The sequence below is a fragment of the Triturus cristatus genome, chromosome 5_1 (genome assembly GCF_964204655.1).
Source record: "Triturus cristatus chromosome 5_1, aTriCri1.1, whole genome shotgun sequence".
Lineage (NCBI taxonomy): Eukaryota > Metazoa > Chordata > Amphibia > Caudata > Salamandridae > Triturus > Triturus cristatus.
In genome coordinates, this window is record NC_140587.1 from 27,747,585 (window position 1) to 27,771,430 (window position 23,846).

The 23,846-nt window shown below is 40.4% G+C and overlaps 1 protein-coding gene across 1 annotated transcript in view; it reads right to left on the reverse strand.

Moving 5' to 3' along the window:
• The window catches only part of LOC146829994 (uncharacterized), a 135,976-nt gene that overhangs the window by 101,219 nt on the left and 10,911 nt on the right, over positions 1–23,846 (reverse strand). Inside the window, exons 3-9 of the mRNA XM_085604237.1 lie at positions 12,749–12,889; positions 10,653–10,793; positions 8,558–8,698; positions 6,464–6,604; positions 4,369–4,509; positions 2,274–2,414; positions 180–320 (exon numbers count right to left, since the gene is read on the reverse strand). Coding sequence (XP_085460363.1) covers positions 180–320; positions 2,274–2,414; positions 4,369–4,509; positions 6,464–6,604; positions 8,558–8,698; positions 10,653–10,793; positions 12,749–12,889 — 987 coding nt within the window. The remainder of the gene's footprint in view (positions 1–179; positions 321–2,273; positions 2,415–4,368; positions 4,510–6,463; positions 6,605–8,557; positions 8,699–10,652; positions 10,794–12,748; positions 12,890–23,846) is intronic.

Genomic DNA, 23,846 nt, shown 5'->3' on the forward strand with positions numbered 1-23,846 from the left:
AGAGTATGCTGGAGGCCATTGTGTCAGTAGTTTCTTATGTGAATTTGGCATGTGTTCTACAAAGAGGGGTATTTCGCTGTTCAAATCTAGTCAATCATTTAATATTTCAAAATATCCTCAACTGTTTTACAAGAAACTGGAAATTGAAAACACAGACGTCCTTCTTCTTAGCACCTTACCATTTGGCTGGAGAGGATTGAAGCACCAGATGGTTCCCGGTTTGCTGTCATCATAGCAGCAGCCTTTTACATTGCACTGCTCTTTGGTGATTCCTCCGAAGCCACAATTGACTCTTGATTTTGGTTCAATGGCACATTCGACTGTGGAAAACACATTTGTTTACATAAAAAATACATCTTGCAATCACAGGTTAGCAAATGAAACTGCAGATTGTCTATCAAAATCCATCAGGTTGAATTTATATTATGCGTAAATCAATTGTAGATATGTTGGCAAATCCAGAGATTATACACATTGTGGTGCATTTTCCTTCTCTGCCAAGACAGAGAAGGAAACTCCATCAGAGATAGAGTTGTCCTCCATCAGTAGCTGTTTTTTCAACTTAGCAGATATAAGCACTATGGACAAAGACACTTCAATGGAAAATCCACAAATGCCCTCCTCTGCCAGTAGATTTTCTGCGCTAGTGGAATTTCCATCTCAAAGTGTGGACACTACAGATGCACCCACAAAGTGGGAGTACACTGCCAATGACTGCATGTCTACTCTGTCAAACATGCTGGGTGAAGTAAATGTTACTAATCCTTAAGTGAAAGGCGACTCCCTTTTTCAGCAGACTGCCACAGTAATGTCTCTAACAGAGTTAGTGGCAGATCCATCACTCAGATCAGGCAACTGATATTCAACAAGATTTAGCATCATTTACTCAACAATGACACCATGGGTGAAGCAGCTGGAGTATTTTACGTCATGGAATATCAGCCATATGCAGAACCCCAAATTAGCTATGCAGCTAAAAGTCCATGAAGGAAATCAACCATTTCCTGTGAGATTTTTTTTACTGTCATCCTCAAAATGAGAAGGTAAGTCTCTTACATTAATGCAACAATATTTTCCTCTAGAAATCTGCTGAAAAGTCCTCATTACACTGGACAAATACGTTACAGTTATGTCCTGAGCAAACAAGTGCTGCAATAATTGGCAGAAAAATGAGATGAGCTGTTCTGGGTAATGTGTAGTGGGTTACATATGCGTCAGATTCAGAGACTCTCGTCTCTTTACATTTTAGAATGATTGCTCATTTCCTACAAAGCACTCATTACACAGGTGTTTTATTTAATCCTACTGTTCACTAAGACTTTTTCAAAATTCAAATTATCATTCTCTTTATATAGATATTTCTCAAATTGGCTATCTTACGAATATTTACCTGACGTCATCTGACAAAGTTGTTTTGGGTATTTTCTGTTATATCCTTGGGAAGACAGGGAAGGGTCCTTAATCTTTAAAACTCCACCGCGACTTATGCGTAGAGTTGTACGGAGCCCGCAGTAGTGTTCCCACAGTGCATGCACTCACCGGGGGGTCCCTATCTACTCACCTTTAGTGGTTCCTTGGGGTCCCTTAGATTCTATATCCTCTCGACATTGTCCTGACTCGAGTGGTGGTTCTTATGCGACTTTCTTAGTATATGTTTTGATCCCCTCTGGGGCCCACTGTGCATTAGTGCTATTAACTGTGATTTATTTGATAAAGTATTGTGTGCTTTGTGTCTATCTCGGTTTAGGAACTTTTGTAATGTACTAGATAGTGTCATATAATATATACATATTATTAAAAATACTTTGTGTGGTTCTTTTCCATTTAATCTATCCTATAAGATTTCATTCTGATACAACACACTGCTTTATACTCCTTCAAGACTTAGCCTGAAGGCTGCTCTCCACAGCTACTACTTAGAGAGCTTTAACAGTTGTCTAAGACCTCTTAAATCACCATAAGGGTTGTATGGACTGGTGCACGGTGCCCGCTTACATTAGTGGACATCATATACCAGGCCAGCTTATCACAGAAGGCCATAGAAGTGATACCAACTTCGAAGTATTCAAAGTCAAACTTTCCTGTACTGCATAGATAGTATGGTGGAGGTCATTGTGTCAGTAGTTTCTTATGTGAATTTGGCATGTGTTCTACAAAGAGGGGTATTTCGCTGTTCAAATCTAGTCAATCATTTAATATTTCAAAATATCCTCAACTGTTTTACAAGAAACCGGAAATTGAAAACACAGACGTCCTTCTTCTTAGCACCTTACCGTTCGGCTGAAGTGGATTGAAGCACCAGATGGTTCCCAGTTTGCTGTCATCATAGCAGCAGCCTTTTACATTGCACTGCTCTTTGGTGATTCCTCCGAAGCCACAATTGACTCTTGATTTTGGTTCAATGGCACATTCGACTGTGGAAAACACATTTGTTTACATAAAAAATACATCTTGCAATCACAGGTTAGCAAATTAAACTGCAGATTGTCTATCAAAATCCATCAGGTTGAATTTATATAATGCGTAAATCAATTGTAGATATGTTGGCAAATCCAGAGATTACACACATTGTGGTGCATTTTCCTTCTCTGCCAAGACAGAGAAGGAAACTCCATCAAAGATAGAGTTGTCCTGCATCAGTAGCTGTTTTTTCAACTTAGCAGATATAAGCATTATGGACAAAAACACTTCAATGGAAAATCCACAAATGCCCTCCTCTGCCAGTGGATTTTCTGCGCTAGTGGAATTTCCATCTCTAAGTGTGGACACTACAGATGCACCCACAAAGTGGGAGTACACTGCCAATGACTGCATGTCTACTCTGTCAAATATGCTGGGTGAAGTAAATGTTACTAATCCTTAAGTGAAAGGCGACTCCCTTTGTGCAGCAGACTGCCACAGTAATGTCTCTAACAGAGTTAGTGGCAGATCCATCACTCAGATCAGGCAACTGATATTCAACAAGTTTTAGCATCATTTACTCAACAATGACACCATGGGTGAAGCAGCTGGATTATTTTACGTCATGGAATATCAGCCATATGCAGAACCCCAAATTAGCTATGCAGCTAAAAGTCCATGAAGGAAATCAACCATTTCCTGTGAGATTTTATTCACTGTCCTCCTTCAAATGAGTAGGTAAGTCTCTTACATTAATGCAGCAATATTTTCCTCTAGAAATCTGCTGAAAAGTCCTCCTTACACTGGACAAATACGTTACAGTTATGTCCTGAGCAAACTAGTGCTGCAATAATTGGCAGAAAAATGAGATGAGCTGGTCTGGGTAATGTGTAGTGGGTTACATATGCGTCAGATTCAGAGACCCTCGTCTCTTTACATTTTAGAATGATTGCTCATTTCCTACAAAGCACTCATTACACAGGTGTTTTATTTATTCCTACTGTTCACTAAGACTTTTTCAAAATTCAAATTATCATTCTCTTTATATAGATATTTCTCAAATTGGCTATCTTACGAATATTTACCTGACGTCATCTGACAAAGTTGTTTTGGGTATTTTCTGTTATATCATTGGGAAGACAGGGAAGGGTCCTTAATCTTTAAAACTCCACCGCGACTTATGCGTAGAGTTGTACGGAGCCCTCAGTAGTGTTCCCACAGTGCATGCACTCACCGGGGGGTCCCTATCTACTCATCTTTAGTGGTTCCTTGGGGTCCCTTAGATTCTATATCCTCTCGACATTGTCCTGACTCGAGTGGTGGTTCTTATGCGACTTTCTTAGTATATGTTTTGATCCCCTCTGGGGCCCACTGTGCATTAGTGCTATTAACTGTGATTTATTTGATAAAGTATTGTGTGCTTTGTGTCTATCTCGGTTTAGGAACTTTTGTAATGTACTAGATAGTGTCATATAATATATACATATTATTAAAAATACTTTGTGTGGTTCTTTTCCATTTAATCTATCCTATAAGATTGCATTCTGATACAACACACTGCTTTATACTCCTTCAAGACTTAGCCTGAAGGCTGCTCTCCACAGCTACTACTTAGAGAGCTTTAACAGTTGTCTAAGACCTCTTAAATCACCATAAGGGTTGTATGGACTGGTGCACGGTGCCCGCTTACATTAGTGGACATCATATACCAGGCCAGCTTATCACAGAAGGCCATAGAAGTGATACCAACTTCGAAGTATTCCAAGTCAAGCTTTCCTGTACTGCATAGAGAGTATGCTGGAGGCCATTGTGTCAGTAGTTTCTTATGTGAATTTGGCATGTGTTCTACAAAGAGGGATATTTCGCTGTTCAAATCTAGTCAATCATTTAATATTTCAAAATATCCTCAACTGTTTTACAAGAAACCGGAAATTGAAAACACAGACGTCCTTCTTCTTAGCACCTTACCGTTCGGCTGAAGTGGATTGAAGCACCAGATGGTTCCCGGTTTGCTGTCATCATAGCAGCAGCCTTTTACATTGCACTGCTCTTTGGTGATTCCTCCGAAGCCACAGTTGACTCTTGATTTTGGTTCAATGGCACATTCGACTGTGGAAAACACATTTGTTTACATAAAAAATACATCTTGCAATCACAGGTTAGCAAATTAAACTGCAGATTGTCTATCAAAATCCATCAGGTTGAATTTATATAATGCGTAAATCAATTGTAGATATGTTGGCAAATCCAGAGATTACACACATTGTGGTGCATTTTCTTTCTCTGCCAAGACAGAGAAGGAAACTCCATCAAAGATAGAGTTGTCCTGCATCAGTAGCTGTTTTTTCAACTTAGCAGATATCAGCACTATGGACAAAAACACTTCAATGGAAAATCCACAAATGCCCTCCTCTGCCAGTGGATTTTCTGCGCTAGTGGAATTTCCATCTCAAAGTGTGGACACTACAGATGCACCCACAAAGTGGGAGTACACTGCCAATGACTGCATGTCTACTCTGTCAAATATGCTGGGTGAAGTAAATGTTACTAATCCTTAAGTGAAAGGCGACTCCCTTTGTTCAGCAGACTGCCACAGTAATGTCTCTAACAGAGTTAGTGGCAGATCCATCACTCAGATCAGGCAACTGATATTCAACAAGTTTTAGCATCATTTACTCAACAATGACACCATGGGTGAAGCAGCTGGATTATTTTACGTCATGGAATATCAGCCATATGCAGAACCCCAAATTAGCTATGCAGCTAAAAGTCCATGAAGGAAATCAACCATTTCCTGTGAGATTTTATTCACTGTCCTCCTTCAAATGAGTAGGTAAGTCTCTTACATTAATGCAACAATATTTTCCTCTAGAAATCTGCTGAAAAGTCCTCCTTACACTGGACAAATATGTTACAGTTATGTCCTGAGCAAACTAGTGCTGCAATAATTGGTAGAAAAATGAGATGAGCTGTTCTGGGTAATGTGTAGTGGGTTACATATGCGTCAGATTCAGAGACTCTCGTCTCTTTACATTTTAGAATGATTGCTCATTTCCTACAAAGCACTCATTACACAGGTGTTTTATTTAATCCTACTGTTCACTAAGACTTTTTCAAAATTCAAATTATCATTCTCTTTATATAGATATTTCTCAAATTGGCTATCTTACGAATATTTACCTGACGTCATCTGACAAAGTTGTTTTGGGTATTTTCTGTTATATCATTGGGAAGACAGGGAAGTGTCCTTAATCTTTAAAACTCCACCGCGACTTATGCGTAGAGTTGTACGGAGCCCGCAGTAGTGTTCCCACAGTGCATGCACTCACCGGGGGGTCCCTATCTACTCATCTTTAGTGGTTCCTTGGGGTCCCTTAGATTCTATATCCTCTCGACATTGTCCTGACTCGAGTGGTGGTTCTTATGCGACTTTCTTAGTATATGTTTTGATCCCCTCTGGGGCCCACTGTGCATTAGTGCTATTAACTGTGATTTATTTGATAAAGTATTGTGTGCTTTGTGTCTATCTCGGTTTAGGAACTTTTGTAATGTACTAGATAGTGTCATATAATATATACATATTATTAAAAATACTTTGTGTGGTTCTTTTCCATTTAATCTATCCTATAAGATTGCATTCTGATACAACACACTGCTTTATACTCCTTCAAGACTTAGCCTGAAGGCTGCTCTCCACAGCTACTACTTAGAGAGCTTTAACAGTTGTCTAAGACCTCTTAAATCACCATAAGGGTTGTATGGACTGGTGCACGGTGCCCGCTTACATTAGTGGACATCATATACCAGTCCAGCTTATCACAGAAGGCCATAGAAGTGATACCAACTTCGAAGTATTCAAAGTCAAGCTTTCCTGTGCTGCATAGAGAGTATGCTGGAGGCCATTGTGTCAGTAGTTTCTTATGTGAATTTGGCATGTGTTCTACAAAGAGGGGTATTTCGCTGTTCAAATCTAGTCAATCATTTAATATTTCAAAATATCCTCAACTGTTTTACAAGAAACTGGAAATTGAAAACACAGACGTCCTTCTTCTTAGCACCTTACCATTTGGCTGGAGAGGATTGAAGCACCAGATGGTTCCCGGTTTGCTGTCATCATAGCAGCAGCCTTTTACATTGCACTGCTCTTTGGTGATTCCTCCGAAGCCACAATTGACTCTTGATTTTGGTTCAATGGCACATTCGACTGTGGAAAACACATTTGTTTACATAAAAAATACATCTTGCAATCACAGGTTAGCAAATGAAACTGCAGATTGTCTATCAAAATCCATCAGGTTGAATTTATATTATGCGTAAATCAATTGTAGATATGTTGGCAAATCCAGAGATTATACACATTGTGGTGCATTTTCCTTCTCTGCCAAGACAGAGAAGGAAACTCCATCAGAGATAGAGTTGTCCTCCATCAGTAGCTGTTTTTTCAACTTAGCAGATATAAGCACTATGGACAAAGACACTTCAATGGAAAATCCACAAATGCCCTCCTCTGCCAGTAGATTTTCTGCGCTAGTGGAATTTCCATCTCAAAGTGTGGACACTACAGATGCACCCACAAAGTGGGAGTACACTGCCAATGACTGCATGTCTACTCTGTCAAACATGCTGGGTGAAGTAAATGTTACTAATCCTTAAGTGAAAGGCGACTCCCTTTTTCAGCAGACTGCCACAGTAATGTCTCTAACAGAGTTAGTGGCAGATCCATCACTCAGATCAGGCAACTGATATTCAACAAGTTTTAGCATCATTTACTCAACAATGACACCATGGGTGAAGCAGCTGGAGTATTTTACGTCATGGAATATCAGCCATATGCAGAACCCCAAATTAGCTATGCAGCTAAAAGTCCATGAAGGAAATCAACCATTTCCTGTGAGATTTTTTTTACTGTCATCCTCAAAATGAGAAGGTAAGTCTCTTACATTAATGCAACAATATTTTCCTCTAGAAATCTGCTGAAAAGTCCTCATTACACTGGACAAATACGTTACAGTTATGTCCTGAGCAAACAAGTGCTGCAATAATTGGCAGAAAAATGAGATGAGCTGTTCTGGGTAATGTGTAGTGGGTTACATATGCGTCAGATTCAGAGACTCTCGTCTCTTTACATTTTAGAATGATTGCTCATTTCCTACAAAGCACTCATTACACAGGTGTTTTATTTAATCCTACTGTTCACTAAGACTTTTTCAAAATTCAAATTATCATTCTCTTTATATAGATATTTCTCAAATTGGCTATCTTACGAATATTTACCTGACGTCATCTGACAAAGTTGTTTTGGGTATTTTCTGTTATATCCTTGGGAAGACAGGGAAGGGTCCTTAATCTTTAAAACTCCACCGCGACTTATGCGTAGAGTTGTACGGAGCCCGCAGTAGTGTTCCCACAGTGCATGCACTCACCGGGGGGTCCCTATCTACTCACCTTTAGTGGTTCCTTGGGGTCCCTTAGATTCTATATCCTCTCGACATTGTCCTGACTCGAGTGGTGGTTCTTATGCGACTTTCTTAGTATATGTTTTGATCCCCTCTGGGGCCCACTGTGCATTAGTGCTATTAACTGTGATTTATTTGATAAAGTATTGTGTGCTTTGTGTCTATCTCGGTTTAGGAACTTTTGTAATGTACTAGATAGTGTCATATAATATATACATATTATTAAAAATACTTTGTGTGGTTCTTTTCCATTTAATCTATCCTATAAGATTTCATTCTGATACAACACACTGCTTTATACTCCTTCAAGACTTAGCCTGAAGGCTGCTCTCCACAGCTACTACTTAGAGAGCTTTAACAGTTGTCTAAGACCTCTTAAATCACCATAAGGGTTGTATGGACTGGTGCACGGTGCCCGCTTACATTAGTGGACATCATATACCAGGCCAGCTTATCACAGAAGGCCATAGAAGTGATACCAACTTCGAAGTATTCAAAGTCAAACTTTCCTGTACTGCATAGATAGTATGGTGGAGGTCATTGTGTCAGTAGTTTCTTATGTGAATTTGGCATGTGTTCTACAAAGAGGGGTATTTCGCTGTTCAAATCTAGTCAATCATTTAATATTTCAAAATATCCTCAACTGTTTTACAAGAAACCGGAAATTGAAAACACAGACGTCCTTCTTCTTAGCACCTTACCGTTCGGCTGAAGTGGATTGAAGCACCAGATGGTTCCCAGTTTGCTGTCATCATAGCAGCAGCCTTTTACATTGCACTGCTCTTTGGTGATTCCTCCGAAGCCACAATTGACTCTTGATTTTGGTTCAATGGCACATTCGACTGTGGAAAACACATTTGTTTACATAAAAAATACGTCTTGCAATCACAGGTTAGCAAATTAAACTGCAGATTGTCTATCAAAATCCATCAGGTTGAATTTATATAATGCGTAAATCAATTGTAGATATGTTGGCAAATCCAGAGATTACACACATTGTGGTGCATTTTCCTTCTCTGCCAAGACAGAGAAGGAAACTCCATCAAAGATAGAGTTGTCCTGCATCAGTAGCTGTTTTTTCAACTTAGCAGATATAAGCATTATGGACAAAAACACTTCAATGGAAAATCCACAAATGCCGTCCTCTGCCAGTGGATTTTCTGCGCTAGTGGAATTTCCATCTCTAAGTGTGGACACTACAGATGCACCCACAAAGTGGGAGTACACTGCCAATGACTGCATGTCTACTCTGTCAAATATGCTGGGTGAAGTAAATGTTACTAATCCTTAAGTGAAAGGCGACTCCCTTTGTGCAGCAGACTGCCACAGTAATGTCTCTAACAGAGTTAGTGGCAGATCCATCACTCAGATCAGGCAACTGATATTCAACAAGTTTTAGCATCATTTACTCAACAATGACACCATGGGTGAAGCAGCTGGATTATTTTACGTCATGGAATATCAGCCATATGCAGAACCCCAAATTAGCTATGCAGCTAAAAGTCCATGAAGGAAATCAACCATTTCCTGTGAGATTTTATTCACTGTCCTCCTTCAAATGAGTAGGTAAGTCTCTTACATTAATGCAGCAATATTTTCCTCTAGAAATCTGCTGAAAAGTCCTCCTTACACTGGACAAATACGTTACAGTTATGTCCTGAGCAAACTAGTGCTGCAATAATTGGCAGAAAAATGAGATGAGCTGGTCTGGGTAATGTGTAGTGGGTTACATATGCGTCAGATTCAGAGACCCTCGTCTCTTTACATTTTAGAATGATTGCTCATTTCCTACAAAGCACTCATTACACAGGTGTTTTATTTAATCCTACTGTTCACTAAGACTTTTTCAAAATTCAAATTATCATTCTCTTTATATAGATATTTCTCAAATTGGCTATCTTACGAATATTTACCTGACGTCATCTGACAAAGTTGTTTTGGGTATTTTCTGTTATATCATTGGGAAGACAGGGAAGGGTCCTTAATCTTTAAAACTCCACCGCGACTTATGCGTAGAGTTGTACGAAGCCCGCAGTAGTGTTCCCACAGTGCATGCACTCACCGGGGGGTCCCTATCTACTTATCTTTAGTGGTTCCTTGGGGTCCCTTAGATTCTATATCCTCTCAACATTGTCCTGACTCGAGTGGTGGTTCTTATGCGACTTTCTTAGTATATGTTTTGATCCCCTCTGGGGCCCACTGTGCATTAGTGCTATTAACTGTGATTTATTTGATAAAGTATTGTGTGCTTTGTGTCTATCTCGGTTTAGGAACTTTTGTAATGTACTAGATAGTGTCATATAATATATACATATTATTAAAAATACTTTGTGTGGTTCTTTTCCATTTAATCTATCCTATAAGATTGCATTCTGATACAACACACTGCTTTATACTCCTTCAAGACTTAGCCTGAAGGCTGCTCTCCACAGCTACTACTTAGAGAGCTTTAACAGTTGTCTAAGACCTCTTAAATCACCATAAGGGTTGTATGGACTGGTGCACGGTGCCCGCTTACATTAGTGGACATCATATACCAGGCCAGCTTATCACAGAAGGCCATAGAAGTGATACCAACTTCGAAGTATTCAAAGTCAAGCTTTCCTGTACTGCATAGAGAGTATGCTGGAGGCCATTGTGTTAGTAGTTTCTTATGTGAATGTGGCTTGTGTTCCATAAAGAGGAGAATTTGGGTGTCCAAATCTAGTTAATCATTTGATATTTCAAAATAGCCTCAATTGTTTTGCAATAAAACAGAAATTGAAAACACAGACGTCCTTCTTCTTAGCACCTTACCATTTGGCTGGAGAGGATTGAAGCACCAGATGGTTCCCGGTTTGCTGTCATCATAGCAGCAGCCTTTTACATTGCACTGCTCTTTGGTGATTCCTCCGAAGCCACAATTGACTCTTGAATTTGGTTCAATGGCACATTCGACTGTGGAAAACACATTTGTTTACATAAAAAATACATCTTGCAATCACAGGTTAGCAAATGAAACTGCAGATTGTCTATCAAAATCCATCAGGTTGAATTTATATTATGCGTAAATCAATTGTAGATATGTTGGCAAATCCAGAGATTACACACATTGTGGTGCATTTTCCTTCTCTGCCAAGACAGAGAAGGAAACTCCATCAGAGATAGAGTTGTCCTCCATCAGTAGCTGTTTTTTCAACTTAGCAGATATAAGCACTATGGACAAAGACACTTCAATGGAAAATCCACAAATGCCCTCCTCTGCCAGTAGATTTTCTGCGCTAGTGGAATTTCCATCTCAAAGTGTGGACACTACAGATGCACCCACAAAGTGGGAGTACACTGCCAATGACTGCATGTCTACTCTGTCAAACATGCTGGGTGAAGTAAATGTTACTAATCCTTAAGTGAAAGGCGACTCCCTTTGTGCAGCAGACTGCCACAGTAATGTCTCTAACAGAGTTAGTGGCAGATCCATCACTCAGATCAGGCAACTGATATTCAACAAGTTTTAGCATCATTTACTCAACAATGACACCATGGGTGAAGCAGCTGGAGTATTTTACGTCATGGAATATCAGCCATATGCAGAACCCCAAATTAGCTATGCAGCTAAAAGTCCATGAAGGAAATCAACCATTTCCTGTGAGATTTTTTTTACTGTCATCCTCAAAATGAGAAGGTAAGTCTCTTACATTAATGCAACAATATTTTCCTCTAGAAAGCTGCTGAAAAGTCCTCCTTACACTGGACAAATATGTTACAGTTATGTCCTGAGCAAACTAGTGCTGCAATAATTGGCAGAAAAATGAGATGAGCTGTTCTGGGTAATGTGTAGTGGGTTACATATGCGTCAGATTCAGAGACTCTCGTCTCTTTACATTTTAGAATGATTGCTCATTTCCTACAAAGCACTCATTACACAGGTGTTTTATTTAATCCTACTGTTCACTAAGACTTTTTCAAAATTCAAATTATCATTCTCTTTATATAGATATTTCTCAAATTGGCTATCTTACGAATATTTACCTGACGTCATCTGACAAAGTTGTTTTGGGTATTTTCTGTTATATCATTGGGAAGACAGGGAAGTGTCCTTAATCTTTAAAACTCCACCGCGACTTATGCGTAGAGTTGTACGGAGCCCGCAGTAGTGTTCCCACAGTGCATGCACTAACCGGGGGGTCCCTATCTACTCATCTTTAGTGGTTCCTTGGGGTCCCTTAGATTCTATATCCTCTCGACATTGTCCTGACTCGAGTGGTGGTTCTTATGCGACTTTCTTAGTATATGTTTTGATCCCCTCTGGGGCCCACTGTGCATTAGTGCTATTAACTGTGATTTATTTGATAAAGTATTGTGTGCTTTGTGTCTATCTCGGTTTAGGAACTTTTGTAATGTACTAGATAGTGTCATATAATATATACATATTATTAAAAATACTTTGTGTGGTTCTTTTCCATTTAATCTATCCTATAAGATTGCATTCTGATACAACACACTGCTTTATACTCCTTCAAGACTTAGCCTGAAGGCTGCTCTCCACAGCTACTACTTAGAGAGCTTTAACAGTTGTCTTAAGACCTCTTACATCACCATAAGGGTTGTATGGACTGGTGCACGGTGCCCGCTTACATTAGTGGACATCATATACCAGGCCAGCTTATCACAGAAGGCCATAGAAGTGATACCAACTTCGAAGTATCCAAAGTCAAGCTTTCCTGTACTGCATAGAGAGTATGCTGGAGGCCATTGTGTCAGTAGTTTCTTATGTGAATTTGGCATGTGTTCTACAAAGAGGGGTATTTCGCTGTTCAACTCTAGTCAATCATTTAATATTTCAAAATATCCTCAACTGTTTTACAAGAAACCGGAAATTGAAAACACAGACGTCCTTCTTCTTAGCACCTTACCGTTCGGCTGAAGTCGATTGAAGCACCAGATGGTTCCCGGTTTGCTGTCATCATAGCAGCAGCCTTTTACATTGCACTGCTCTTTGGTGATTCCTTCGTAGCCACAATTGACTCTTGATTTTGGTTCAATGGCACATTCGACTGTGGAATACACATTTGTTTACATAAAAATACATCTTGCAATCACAGGTTAGCAAATGAAACTGCAGATTGTCTAACAAAATCCATCAGGTTGAATTTATATTATACATAACTCTACTGTAGATCTGTGAGCAAAATCCAGAGATTACACACATTGTGGTGCATTTTCCTTCTCTGCCAAGACAGAGTTGGAAACTCCATCAAAGATAGAGTTGTCCTGCATCAGTATCTGTTTTTTCACCCAGGCAGATCTAAGCAGTATGGACAAAGACACTTCAATGGAAAATCCACAAATGCCCTCCTCTGCCAGTGGATTTTCTGCGCTAGTGGAGGTTGCATCTCAAAGTGTGGACACTACAGATGCCCCCACAAAGTGGGAGTACACTGCCAAAGACTGAATGTCTACTCTGTCTAACATGCTGGGTGAAGTAAATGTTACTAATCCTTAAGTGAAAGGCGACTCCCTTTGCTCAGCAGACTGCCACAGTAATGACTCTAATAGAGTTAGTGGCAGATCCATCACTCAGATCAGGCAACTGATATTCAACCAGTTTTAGCATCATTTACTCAATAATGACACCATGGGTGAAGCAGCTGGAGTATTTTATGTGAGGGAATATCAGCCATATGCAGCACCCCAAAGTGTCTATGCAGCTAGAAGTCCATGCAGGAAATCAACCATTTCCTGTCCGATGTTATTTCCTGTCCTCCTCCAAATGAGAACGTAAGTCTATTACATAAGTATAATAATAGTTTTCTTCAGAAATCTGCTGAAAAGTACTCTTTAAATTAGACAAATACTTTACAGTTTTGTCCTGAGCAAACTAGTGTTGAAATAATTGGTAGAAAAATGAGATGAGCTGTTCTGGGGAATGTGTAGTGGGTTACATATGCGTCAGATTCAGAGACTCTCATCACTGTACATTTTAGAATTATTGCTCATATCCTACAAAGCACTCAATGCAAAGCTGCTTTATTTAGTTCTACTTTTCACTAAGGTTTTTCCAAATTCAAATTATCCTTCTCTTTGTATAGATATTTCTCAAATTGGCTATCTTATGAATATTTATCTGATATGATTTGACAAATTTGTTTTCAGGATTTTCTGTTATATCATTGTGGCATACAATGATTGCTTAGTTAAATGTCATATATGAAAGCATGGACATTTGAAATATTGTCTCACACAGCAGCTTCAAAGCCCAATCACAGTTGAAATTTGACGTGGTAAAGAAAAGTTTAGCGTGAAAACTCTACCTTTCTGAATCTTTGTTGTAAGTTCAGCAAAGGTAGATGTGAATCACTATGATTGTTGTTCTAGTCCAAGATATTTTTAAACTAGCAAGCCGTTTAGGCTTAAAGAGGAGAAATGTATCTATTTCTCCTTGTGACTTCCTTTTGCTTAGTATGATGCATTCCACACCCCATTGAGAAAAAGGAAAATGCCTTTAAGGATTGGTTTTGGGCAGGAATGTTTCCCTTCAGGCAGAAAAACATTCCCTACTATAAGGCAGGCACACTTGGCTTCCAATAATGCCTTCATGGGTTCCAGGCATTAGAAATGTAGGCAGCAGAAAAGCACCACATTTCTGTAAATATGGTGCTTTATTGATGTCTCAATAAAACGCAATGCAGCCACTGAGTTGCCTTGCTGCACTGCATGAAATGTTTATAAACCTGGACCTTTGATTCTGTCAGTGAAAAGGACCAGAATTATTACTTGATTTTCAAATGTGTTTCTCCCAGTTTAAAACTCATTTTTATAAAGATTTGGACTCTACAGAGTTTAATTACAAAGTAATGCTGAGTAAGCCATGTAGTACTTCTCTGGTACTCATTTATACATGCACATTTAAATTTGTGCCAAAACACTCAAAACTGGAATAAAAATGAAACATTCACAGTCTATTCATACAAAAAGTAAAAATATAATGAACTGAGCCCTATTTCCAATTTAATTGACAGGCAGTTGGACGATTTAGACCTAAAAACAAACACATGTAAAAGTAGGTAAAACATAACGTTTAATGTTACTTCCCAGACCAATAAACTCTTTTGTGACTCTTGTGATGTGTTTGAGTCACTAACTGATATTGATAACTAACTGATAGGAATCAGCTATGACTAATGGTTATTGGACAAGCAGCTGGTTTATGTGCAGAGACTGTAACATCTGTAATGACGCACGACAACCCACAGTCCCGGGCGGGGTTTGGTAAATGTGTGCAGCAAGCTGATGGGAAATGAGTTTTGCCCTCTAGAAATGGATCATCAACAAATGACTATTCATTTGGACAAAACACAGTAGCTGACATGAATTTTTTTTTTTTTGATATAGTTAAACAATTTTGTCAATGTGACTTTTTAGGTCCAAAGACTTATTTATGACGCTGCAAATATATTATATCTTAATATTATATCAATTGTGTGAAGTCTGCTGAGCCTGCTGCCATCTGGGTTGCGACTGTGCGTGTGGAGCGACCAGGGAGAGGAGGAACTACCCTACCCTGCCTGCCCTGCGGCCCATTTCGCACTGAAAAGTATGACACTGAATGCGGCGCTGGTGAAGTCTGTGGAGCCTGCTGCCATCTAGGGTGCCACTCTGTGTGTGGAGCAACCAAGGAAAGGTAGAACTACACTCCCAAGCATGCCCTGCGGCACCTCTCATGCTGATAATTGTGCCGCTGTCCCGCGGCAACGGACGCATGCTGCCCACGCCAAGGGTGTACCCGTCCACATCTGGCAGATCCCAGAAGAGCCTGGGCTGGGCCACCAAACTTGGCTCTCGGAATAATGCTATGGGTTTTTGATGTAAACTAATTTGCTGAAGCATAAATGCTGCAGATACTATAGTCCTTACATTCTTTCATTATTGTTTGGGTCTGCTGTCATACAATCAAAAGGAATGTTTTACCCATATACCTGGTACTGTTCTCATAAGGTTTGCTCCTTGGTTTATGTGTCGTCTGGTTATCTGATAGAGGTCTCTTTGGAATATGGGCAAATGGAAGGCTAAGGGTAGCCCTAATGAAGTCCCTCAAAGCAGCCAAAAAGATTGCATCACTCACACCAGCGAACTGTGTGGCTATTGATATACCAAACATTAATACAAGAAGTTGGAAGTTTACTTAGTGGCTGTGATAATTTATCCAAATCAAGGTAGGGAGTGGCTGGTAGTTTCCTGAAGTAGAAACTCTAGAGGAAATCTACATTATATCTCCGACCCGTAAACAAAATATTGACCATAATGTAGAACCTAGAGGCATAACTAACAATGAGCTGGTGGTGTACAACTCTCCAACAAGAACAAGTGATTCTGCCAAAACCAATTCTAACTTTTGACTAACTGTGGCTCTTGATATTGCATGTGCTAATTTGTTTGATCCCGCTGCTCCTTTGAGCTCAGAAGTTAAAGACACTGATTGTGGGTGAATTAGTGATAATGTACATTTTCATACTACTTCTAAGGAGGAGGCTAAGAAAGTGAATGGGAGCTGTACATCAAATATAAATATAGGTAACATGGGTGCTAGGCATGGGTGAGGTGCCTCTCCAACCTTCTATCTTCCACAGGGTTTCTTCAGGGTCCACTGGGGAGGGTCTTTAATTTTTAAAACTCCAACCGCGACTTACACATAGAGTTGTACAGAATCTGCAGTCAGGTTCCCACACTGCACATACTCTCCATGGGGTGCCTATCTACTCACCTTGGATGGTTCCTTGGGGTCCCAGCGATTCTACATCCGCTCAAAAGTTTCCTGACTCGAGTCGTGGTTCTTATTCCACTTTCTTAGTATGTGGTTTGGTCACCCCCTTGGTCCCACTGTGCATTAATGCTATTTACTGTGTTTTCCTTGCTTTTGTGTCCATCTCAGAGTAGGAGATACTGTAACATACTAGATAGTGTCATATAATAAATGCATATTTTTAAAAATACTTTGTGTGGTTCTTTTTCATTTCATCTATACTATAAGATTGCATTCTGGTAAAACAAGCTGCTTTACACTCCTTCAAAACTTAGTCTGAAGGCTGCTCCCCACCGCTACCACTTAGAGAGCTTTTAAAGTTGTCTAAGATCTCTTAAATCACCATAAGTGTTGTCTGGACTGGTGCAAGGTGCCCACTTACATTAGTGGACATCATATACCAGGCCTGCCTCGCACAGAAGTCCATACAGGTGATGCCAACTCCAAAGTATTCAAAGTCAAACTTTACTGTACCGCATAGCTAGTGTGGTGGAGACCATTGTGTTAGTAATTTCTTATGTGAATTTGGCATGTGCTCCACAAAGAGGGGAATTTCACTGTCCCAAACTAGTCAATCATTTGATATTTCAAAATAGCCTCAACTGTTTTACAACAAACTGGAAATTAAAAACACAGACGTCCTTCTTCTTATCACCTTACCGTTCAGCTGGAGAGGGCTGAAGCACCAGATTGTACCCGGTTTGGTGTCATCATAGCAGCAGCCTTTTTCATTGCACTGATCTTTGGAGATTCCTCCATAGCCACAATTGACTCTTGATTTTGGTTCAATGGCACACTTGTCTGTCCAAAACACGTTTGTTTACATAAAAAATACATCTTGCGTTCACAGGTTTGCAAATGAAACTGCAGATTGTCTATCAAAATCCATCAGGTTGAATTTATATTATACGTAACTCTTTTGTAGATATGTGGGCAAATCCAGAGATTACACACATTGTGGTGCATTTTCCTTCTCTGCCAAGACAGAGTTGGAAACTCCATCAAAGATAGAGTTGTCCTGCATCAGTAGCTGTCTTTTCACCTAAGCAGATCTAAGCACCATGGACAAAGACACTTCAATGGAAATTCCACATATGCCCTCCTCTGTCAGTGGATTTTCTGCACTAGTGGAATTTCCATCTCAAAGTGTGGAAACTACAGATGCACCCTCAAAGTGGGAGTACACTGCCTATGACTGCATGTCAACTCTGCCAAACATGCTGGGTGAAGTAGATGATACTAATCCTTAAGTGAAAGTCCACTCCCTTTGCTCAGCAGACTGCCACGGGAATGAGTCCAACAGACATAGAGGCAGATCCATCACTCAGATCAGGCAACTGATATTCAACTGCTTTTAGCATCATTTACTCAACAAGGACACTATGGGTGAAGCAGCTGGAGTATTTTATGTGGTGGAATATCAGCCATATGCCGCACCCGAAAGTGTCTACGCAGCTAGACGTCCATGCAGGAAATCAACCATTTCTTGTCAGAGTTTTTTTTATGTCTTCCTCCACATGGGAACGTGAGTCTATTACATAAATGCAACAATAGCTTGCTTTCGAAATCTGCTGAAAAGTACTCCTTATATTAGACAAATACTTTACAGTTATGTCCTGAGCAAATTAGTGCTGCAATAATTGGCAGAAAAATAAGATGAGCTGTTCTGGGCAATGTGTAGTGGGTTACATATGCGTCAGATGCAGAGACTCTCGTCTCTTTACATTTTAGAATTATTGCTCATATCCTACAAAGCACTCATTGCACAGCTGTTTTATTTAATCATACTTTTCATTAAGATTTTCTTAAATTCAAATTATTCTTCTCTTTGTATAGATATTGCCCAAATTAGAACACATTCCGGGTGATCTTTATCTCTCGGAACCCACAATTTGGGTTGTGATTCTCCATCATATTTTTAATGCTATTTTAAAGGGAGCAGATATACCATATTCTTGGTTAGGTGCCGTGGTAGTACCCATATTCAAAAAGGGGGACAAAATCAACCCTGCGATTTACAGGCCCATTAGTCTGATTGAAATAGCACAATAACTATTTTGCAGGCATTTGCTGGAGAGGCTTTGAGAATCGATGAGAGGAGGGAATATACTGTCACCCCTGCAGGCAGGTTTTAGATAAAATACGAGTACCATAGACCAATTGTCCCATTTTTTAATGATTTTATGGAAACATGTGACAAACAATAGGGAGCGTGTATATGTTGTGTTTGTTGACCTGAGTGCTGCATTTGATCTACTCCTCCAGAAGAAGTTATGGGAAGCCCTGAATAAGATGGGGGTCCGACTAATTTATTGAAGATATTTATTAGACTAATTAGATAATGACGCTCAAGTCAGATGGGGGGGGGGAGGCAGGTTGACTGACTGCGTTAGGGTGAACAGAGGCATGCGTCAAGGATGTGTACTTGGGATTACTCTGTTCACCCTTTACATTCATGGATTGATTGAATCACTAACCAATTGCAAAGGCAATCCCCCCTCCCTTGCTGGTCAAGCAGTGGCCGCACTCATTTTTGCCAATGATACCCTATGCATTTCTAGGACCCCGATGGGGCTTCAAAATCTAGTGGACTGGTTTTCAGCAGCTTGTGGGGAATTTGGCTTAATAATCAATACCACAAAAACAGTTTGTTAAAGCAGGTGAAGCAATTCAGCTATTTGACAGTGAGGCTGGCAAATTCACTATCATGGGCCTCACAAATTGCAAAACGCCATCTTTCACTCCGACATGTAAACTCTGCTTTCAATACAAAAATTTAAAAATTGGATTTATGGACCAGTTGGTCAAGTAATTCCAGTGTATCAAGCAAAGGGCATTGGAGCTGCAGTGTATGGCGCGGAGTTGTGGGGCAAGAATAATGTAGGGGCCATTGTGAGATCAGTCCTGGAACTTCCTTGAAATGCCCCCCTGAATCCTATGCGCTTGGACTTTGGTTTAAAAAATGTAGCAATGAGCAAAAAATGGGTATGGTGGCTACTAGTTTAAGGATCTATGTAGAGTATATTTGCACTTCCAGTTGATCCCATGTATGTGTCTTCAGAATATCCTGAGACTCAAATACTCACCCTAGGATGGGTACCCAGGAAAGGTCATCCTTAGTGGAAGAGGAAACCTCACACATTGAATTGTGTCATGCTTCGTCACAGAAGTCCTCTCCCCACCTCGATAGGACAGTGCCACTGAGGCGCACTCAACCTCCTCAAAGACGGTAACAGAAGGTGGCAGTTCTTAACCTTACTGGACAACACCGACAAGAAAGGGGATCCAGATGGAAAGTAAAAATATCTAAGTGTTCCATGGATAAAACCTTTATTCAACTGGACGCTAGCTATGTTTAAAAACTAAAGTGAATGGGTCATGGAGATCAATGGTGTACACCCAATTCCCTGTCTGCCAACATGTTTCCGCCCAACTAAGCTAGCCTAAGACATTCTGGGGCATTCGTCAGGGCATGTGGATCCCTAATGCTAGTGAGGGTGATATTGTTCCTAATACAACTAAACATGCTTGAGTGGGAGGGAATATTATCAAATTACTCAAGTTCGATCCTACCCAAACATCTGTTGAATAGGGGATTGCTAGCCTAGATATTAATCAAATTGTATGAGTAAACATGTGTGTGCATGACAATTATTAATATCATTTTTAGACTGGGTGACTTGATAATATTGTTTATGTCTGTATAATTTGATGAGCTTTTATGTTTTTTTCAAAATCAAATAAAGATATTTCTACTACCTAACTATTATGATTTTTTTAATGTCTTACTTTTCTGTACTTGATTTTATAAAGTGTTTGGAGACTTTACAAATAACAGGTTTGATCTGAAAATAAGCTACTAGTATATGTCACTCTTCTTTTCATTCAGTGTGGCTGAACACTGTACACAGGACAAATTGGGAAGCCACCATCCTATCTGTTTATTGCTTGCGCCACTGTTTTTATATTTGAAACTTGTTGTGCTCACTGTAGAGCTGTGATTAACAAGTCACTAACTGCAACTCCTTTAGACATTGTCCTGTGAATAGAAAGTTTGCTACTACAATATATTGTAGGTAATCTGGTGTCTGAAGTATTTCAGAGAGAGTTGCAGAGGGGATTAAAAAAAATCTAATTATGCTATGAAGTCAAGTCAAGTCAAGTCAATGAAACTTTATTTGGATCAATAATAATCCATAAAAGCACAGTAAATAAAATAAGCGTTACAAAATACTCAGTGTGATGCTATTAACAAGTAAAAACAACAGATCATACAAATTTTAAGACATTGTTAATCGAGCACGAACCGCAGTTTTTAAGAAAGAGCTCACTCGGAAGACAAGTTCATGGTCGTCCAGGGTCAAAATCATCGAAAATGCGAGTTCCAGGCTAATTGGTTTTAATTTTTTAAAATACGGAGTTAAAAACCATTTAATATACTTGATATAAAATTTACAGAAAAATAAAAAGTGTAAAATTGTTTGCTTGCTCCGACAGTCACACGGGCATGGCTCAACACATTGATCATTATAATTCCATAGGGGAAATCTAAGGGCGTATTTGATGGTACCTGCCCTAAGACGGAATATAAGGCCACGCTCCCAGCGACTCATTGGGAGAGTTAAATAACTGGGTGTAGGGTGAGTTAAAAGATTGTGAGCTAGGTATCTAGAAATGCTAGGGTTCAAAGACTCCCTCGCTGCCCTTTCGGCACTGAACAACATATAAAGTGCTTTTTTAAGTTCGCATTTCGATGGAATCATGGTGGGTTTTAAGAAAACATTTTGGGAGTTCACGCTGCGAAGTGCACTCAGCACCCCTGAGAGCCAGGGGATAGCCATGCCCTTATCACAATGTAAACAATCCTCAATAATGTCCCTGGTCAATTTGGCGGCAGGATTTTTCCAAATCGCCAGCCAAAAAAGGGCAGGGCGGGCACGAATAAAATCCCCTATAAAATGCAACCCCAATTCCTTATGGCATATGTAGTGTGGGGAGGAAATGGGGGCACAGAGGAGCTTCCTGCAAAATCTGTTTTCCTCGGCAATTATATGAGGACATCTAGCAGTTCCCCAAACCCCAGCACCGTATGTGGCAACCGGGACGCATTGGGCTTTGTATATTTGTAAGGTAGCAGCCAGCTCACCGGTCTTCTTGGGGCGGGGGAGGCTCAGAATTGAGTTAATGGCCTTTGAGAACTTACTCCTGGAGTGGGCAATATGCCCACTCCAGGAGTTGTTCGCAGCAAAGACCACTCCCAAATACGGGAAGCTGCTAGTTGACCCCAGTCTCTCTGCCCCCACAACAATGCTTTCAATATGTCGCTTCTGTGGGCCACATGACATTACAAAGGATTTTTTAAAATTAGTCTTTAGGTCTAGGGAGTCCATATGGTCAACAAAGCCATTCACTAAAGTGCGTAGTGCGTTAGGGGTGCGGCCCATAAGGACCGCTTCATCTGCATATAGCAGGGCGGGGAGATGGTTACCGTTTATTAACGGAACGTTGCCAGTTAGGGAGACCAGGTGTTTGTGTAGGCCATTGATATAAATGATAAATAAAAGAGGGGCTAGGACGCAGCCCTGTCTAACCCCTCTATTGATTCTTACCATCTCAGTTACCTCACCCCCATGGCCAATCCTGACACAAGCCTTCAGATCTCTATGCAGATAGGCCAGGAAGAGGACCATGGATTCGTCCAGACCGTATTTCAATAAGGCCCTCCAAAGCAGTGACCTGTTGACAAGGTCGAAGGCAGTAGATAAATCCATAAAAGCAAGGTAAATTGGGCATTTACGTTCAACAGTGTATTTGCCCAAAATAAGGTTGAGATTGAGGCACTGCTCTGCAGTGCCAACCTTATTATGAAAACCCAGCTGGCAACTCTCCAAAATGTGGTTATCCTCGGCCCATGTTAGGATTTTATTATACAATACTCTGCCTAAAATTTTTAAGGTGTTATCAATAAGGGAGATTGGCCTATAATATGATGGTTGGGACCGATCGCCCTTCTTAAAAATAGGCACTATTATACTCGATGACCAAGTTGGTGGTGGTGGAGAGGTGAAAGTTAAATTTTTAAAAACGTTCAACAAGAGAGGGGCCCATAAATCGGGGTAGGCTTTAATAATGTCAATGGGAAGGCCATCTGAGCCTGGGGCTTTTTTCCCCGCGCTCTGTGCGATGGCCTCTTTCACCTCAGATAATGATATGTCTACCCATGGAGGGTGGTTGAATATTGGAGTAGCCGTCGATGAGGATGGGACAGCATAAATCTTAGAAAAATGGTCCACCCAGGCAGCTCCGGGAATGGTACAATCCATTGGGGTCGAGAGCTGACCTGAGTAGCGCAGATCTTTAACCGCAGCCCAAAAGATATCCCCCCTTCCACGGGCAGCGGTTTGCGCTAACGCCTCCCAGCGTTCCTCGAGGATCTCCTCCTTCCTTCTAATAATGGCCAGTTAATATCGAGTCCTAGCATTTTTCACATCGGTCAAATTCCTCGGGCAGGAAGATAAGACACGCCGCAAATCACGGTTGGCCAGAGAACACTCATGATCAAACCATCCCTGGTCAACCGTGATTACAAGCGGCGGAGTCATAAGCTGGACTCGAAGAGCTGAACAAATCTTAACGAAATCCTCAACTGCCCCAGGATTCGGGTTTAGATCAGACAGACATGAGAAAAAAAGGAGTAGGTTATCTCTGACCAGGGTCTGGAAAGTTGCCGTAACATTAATACCCCTCCATTTTAATGTGAGGTTATTTGAACTAATGGAGAGGTTCCTAGCACCACATTCCTTGTTATAGACTGGGCGGTAGATTGCTTTTAAGCAGATCTTAATGGGGTTGTGATCCCCCTGCGGCATAGGAATTACCATAGCCTTACTGATACGATCGGCCAGCCCAGGGGAAATAAAAATATAATCAATTATTGATGAGCAATCTCTACCTCTAAATGTGGGCACTAGGGAGGCTGTTGGGAAACAGTTAGCCATTATGTCCATGGCATTCTCCAAATTATGTGTGCTCAAAAAGGAAGTTAATTCCACGCCCCTTTGACACCCAGGTGCCGGATTACAGTCCTTCATGGTTGAGCAATCAACATTAAGTCTTGCATTAAAATTATCTCCCAACACAAAGCCACTGGTGTCATCAAAATCGGGCCTAGACTCCAGGGTGGTAATAAAATTAAAAAGATTCCTAAAATG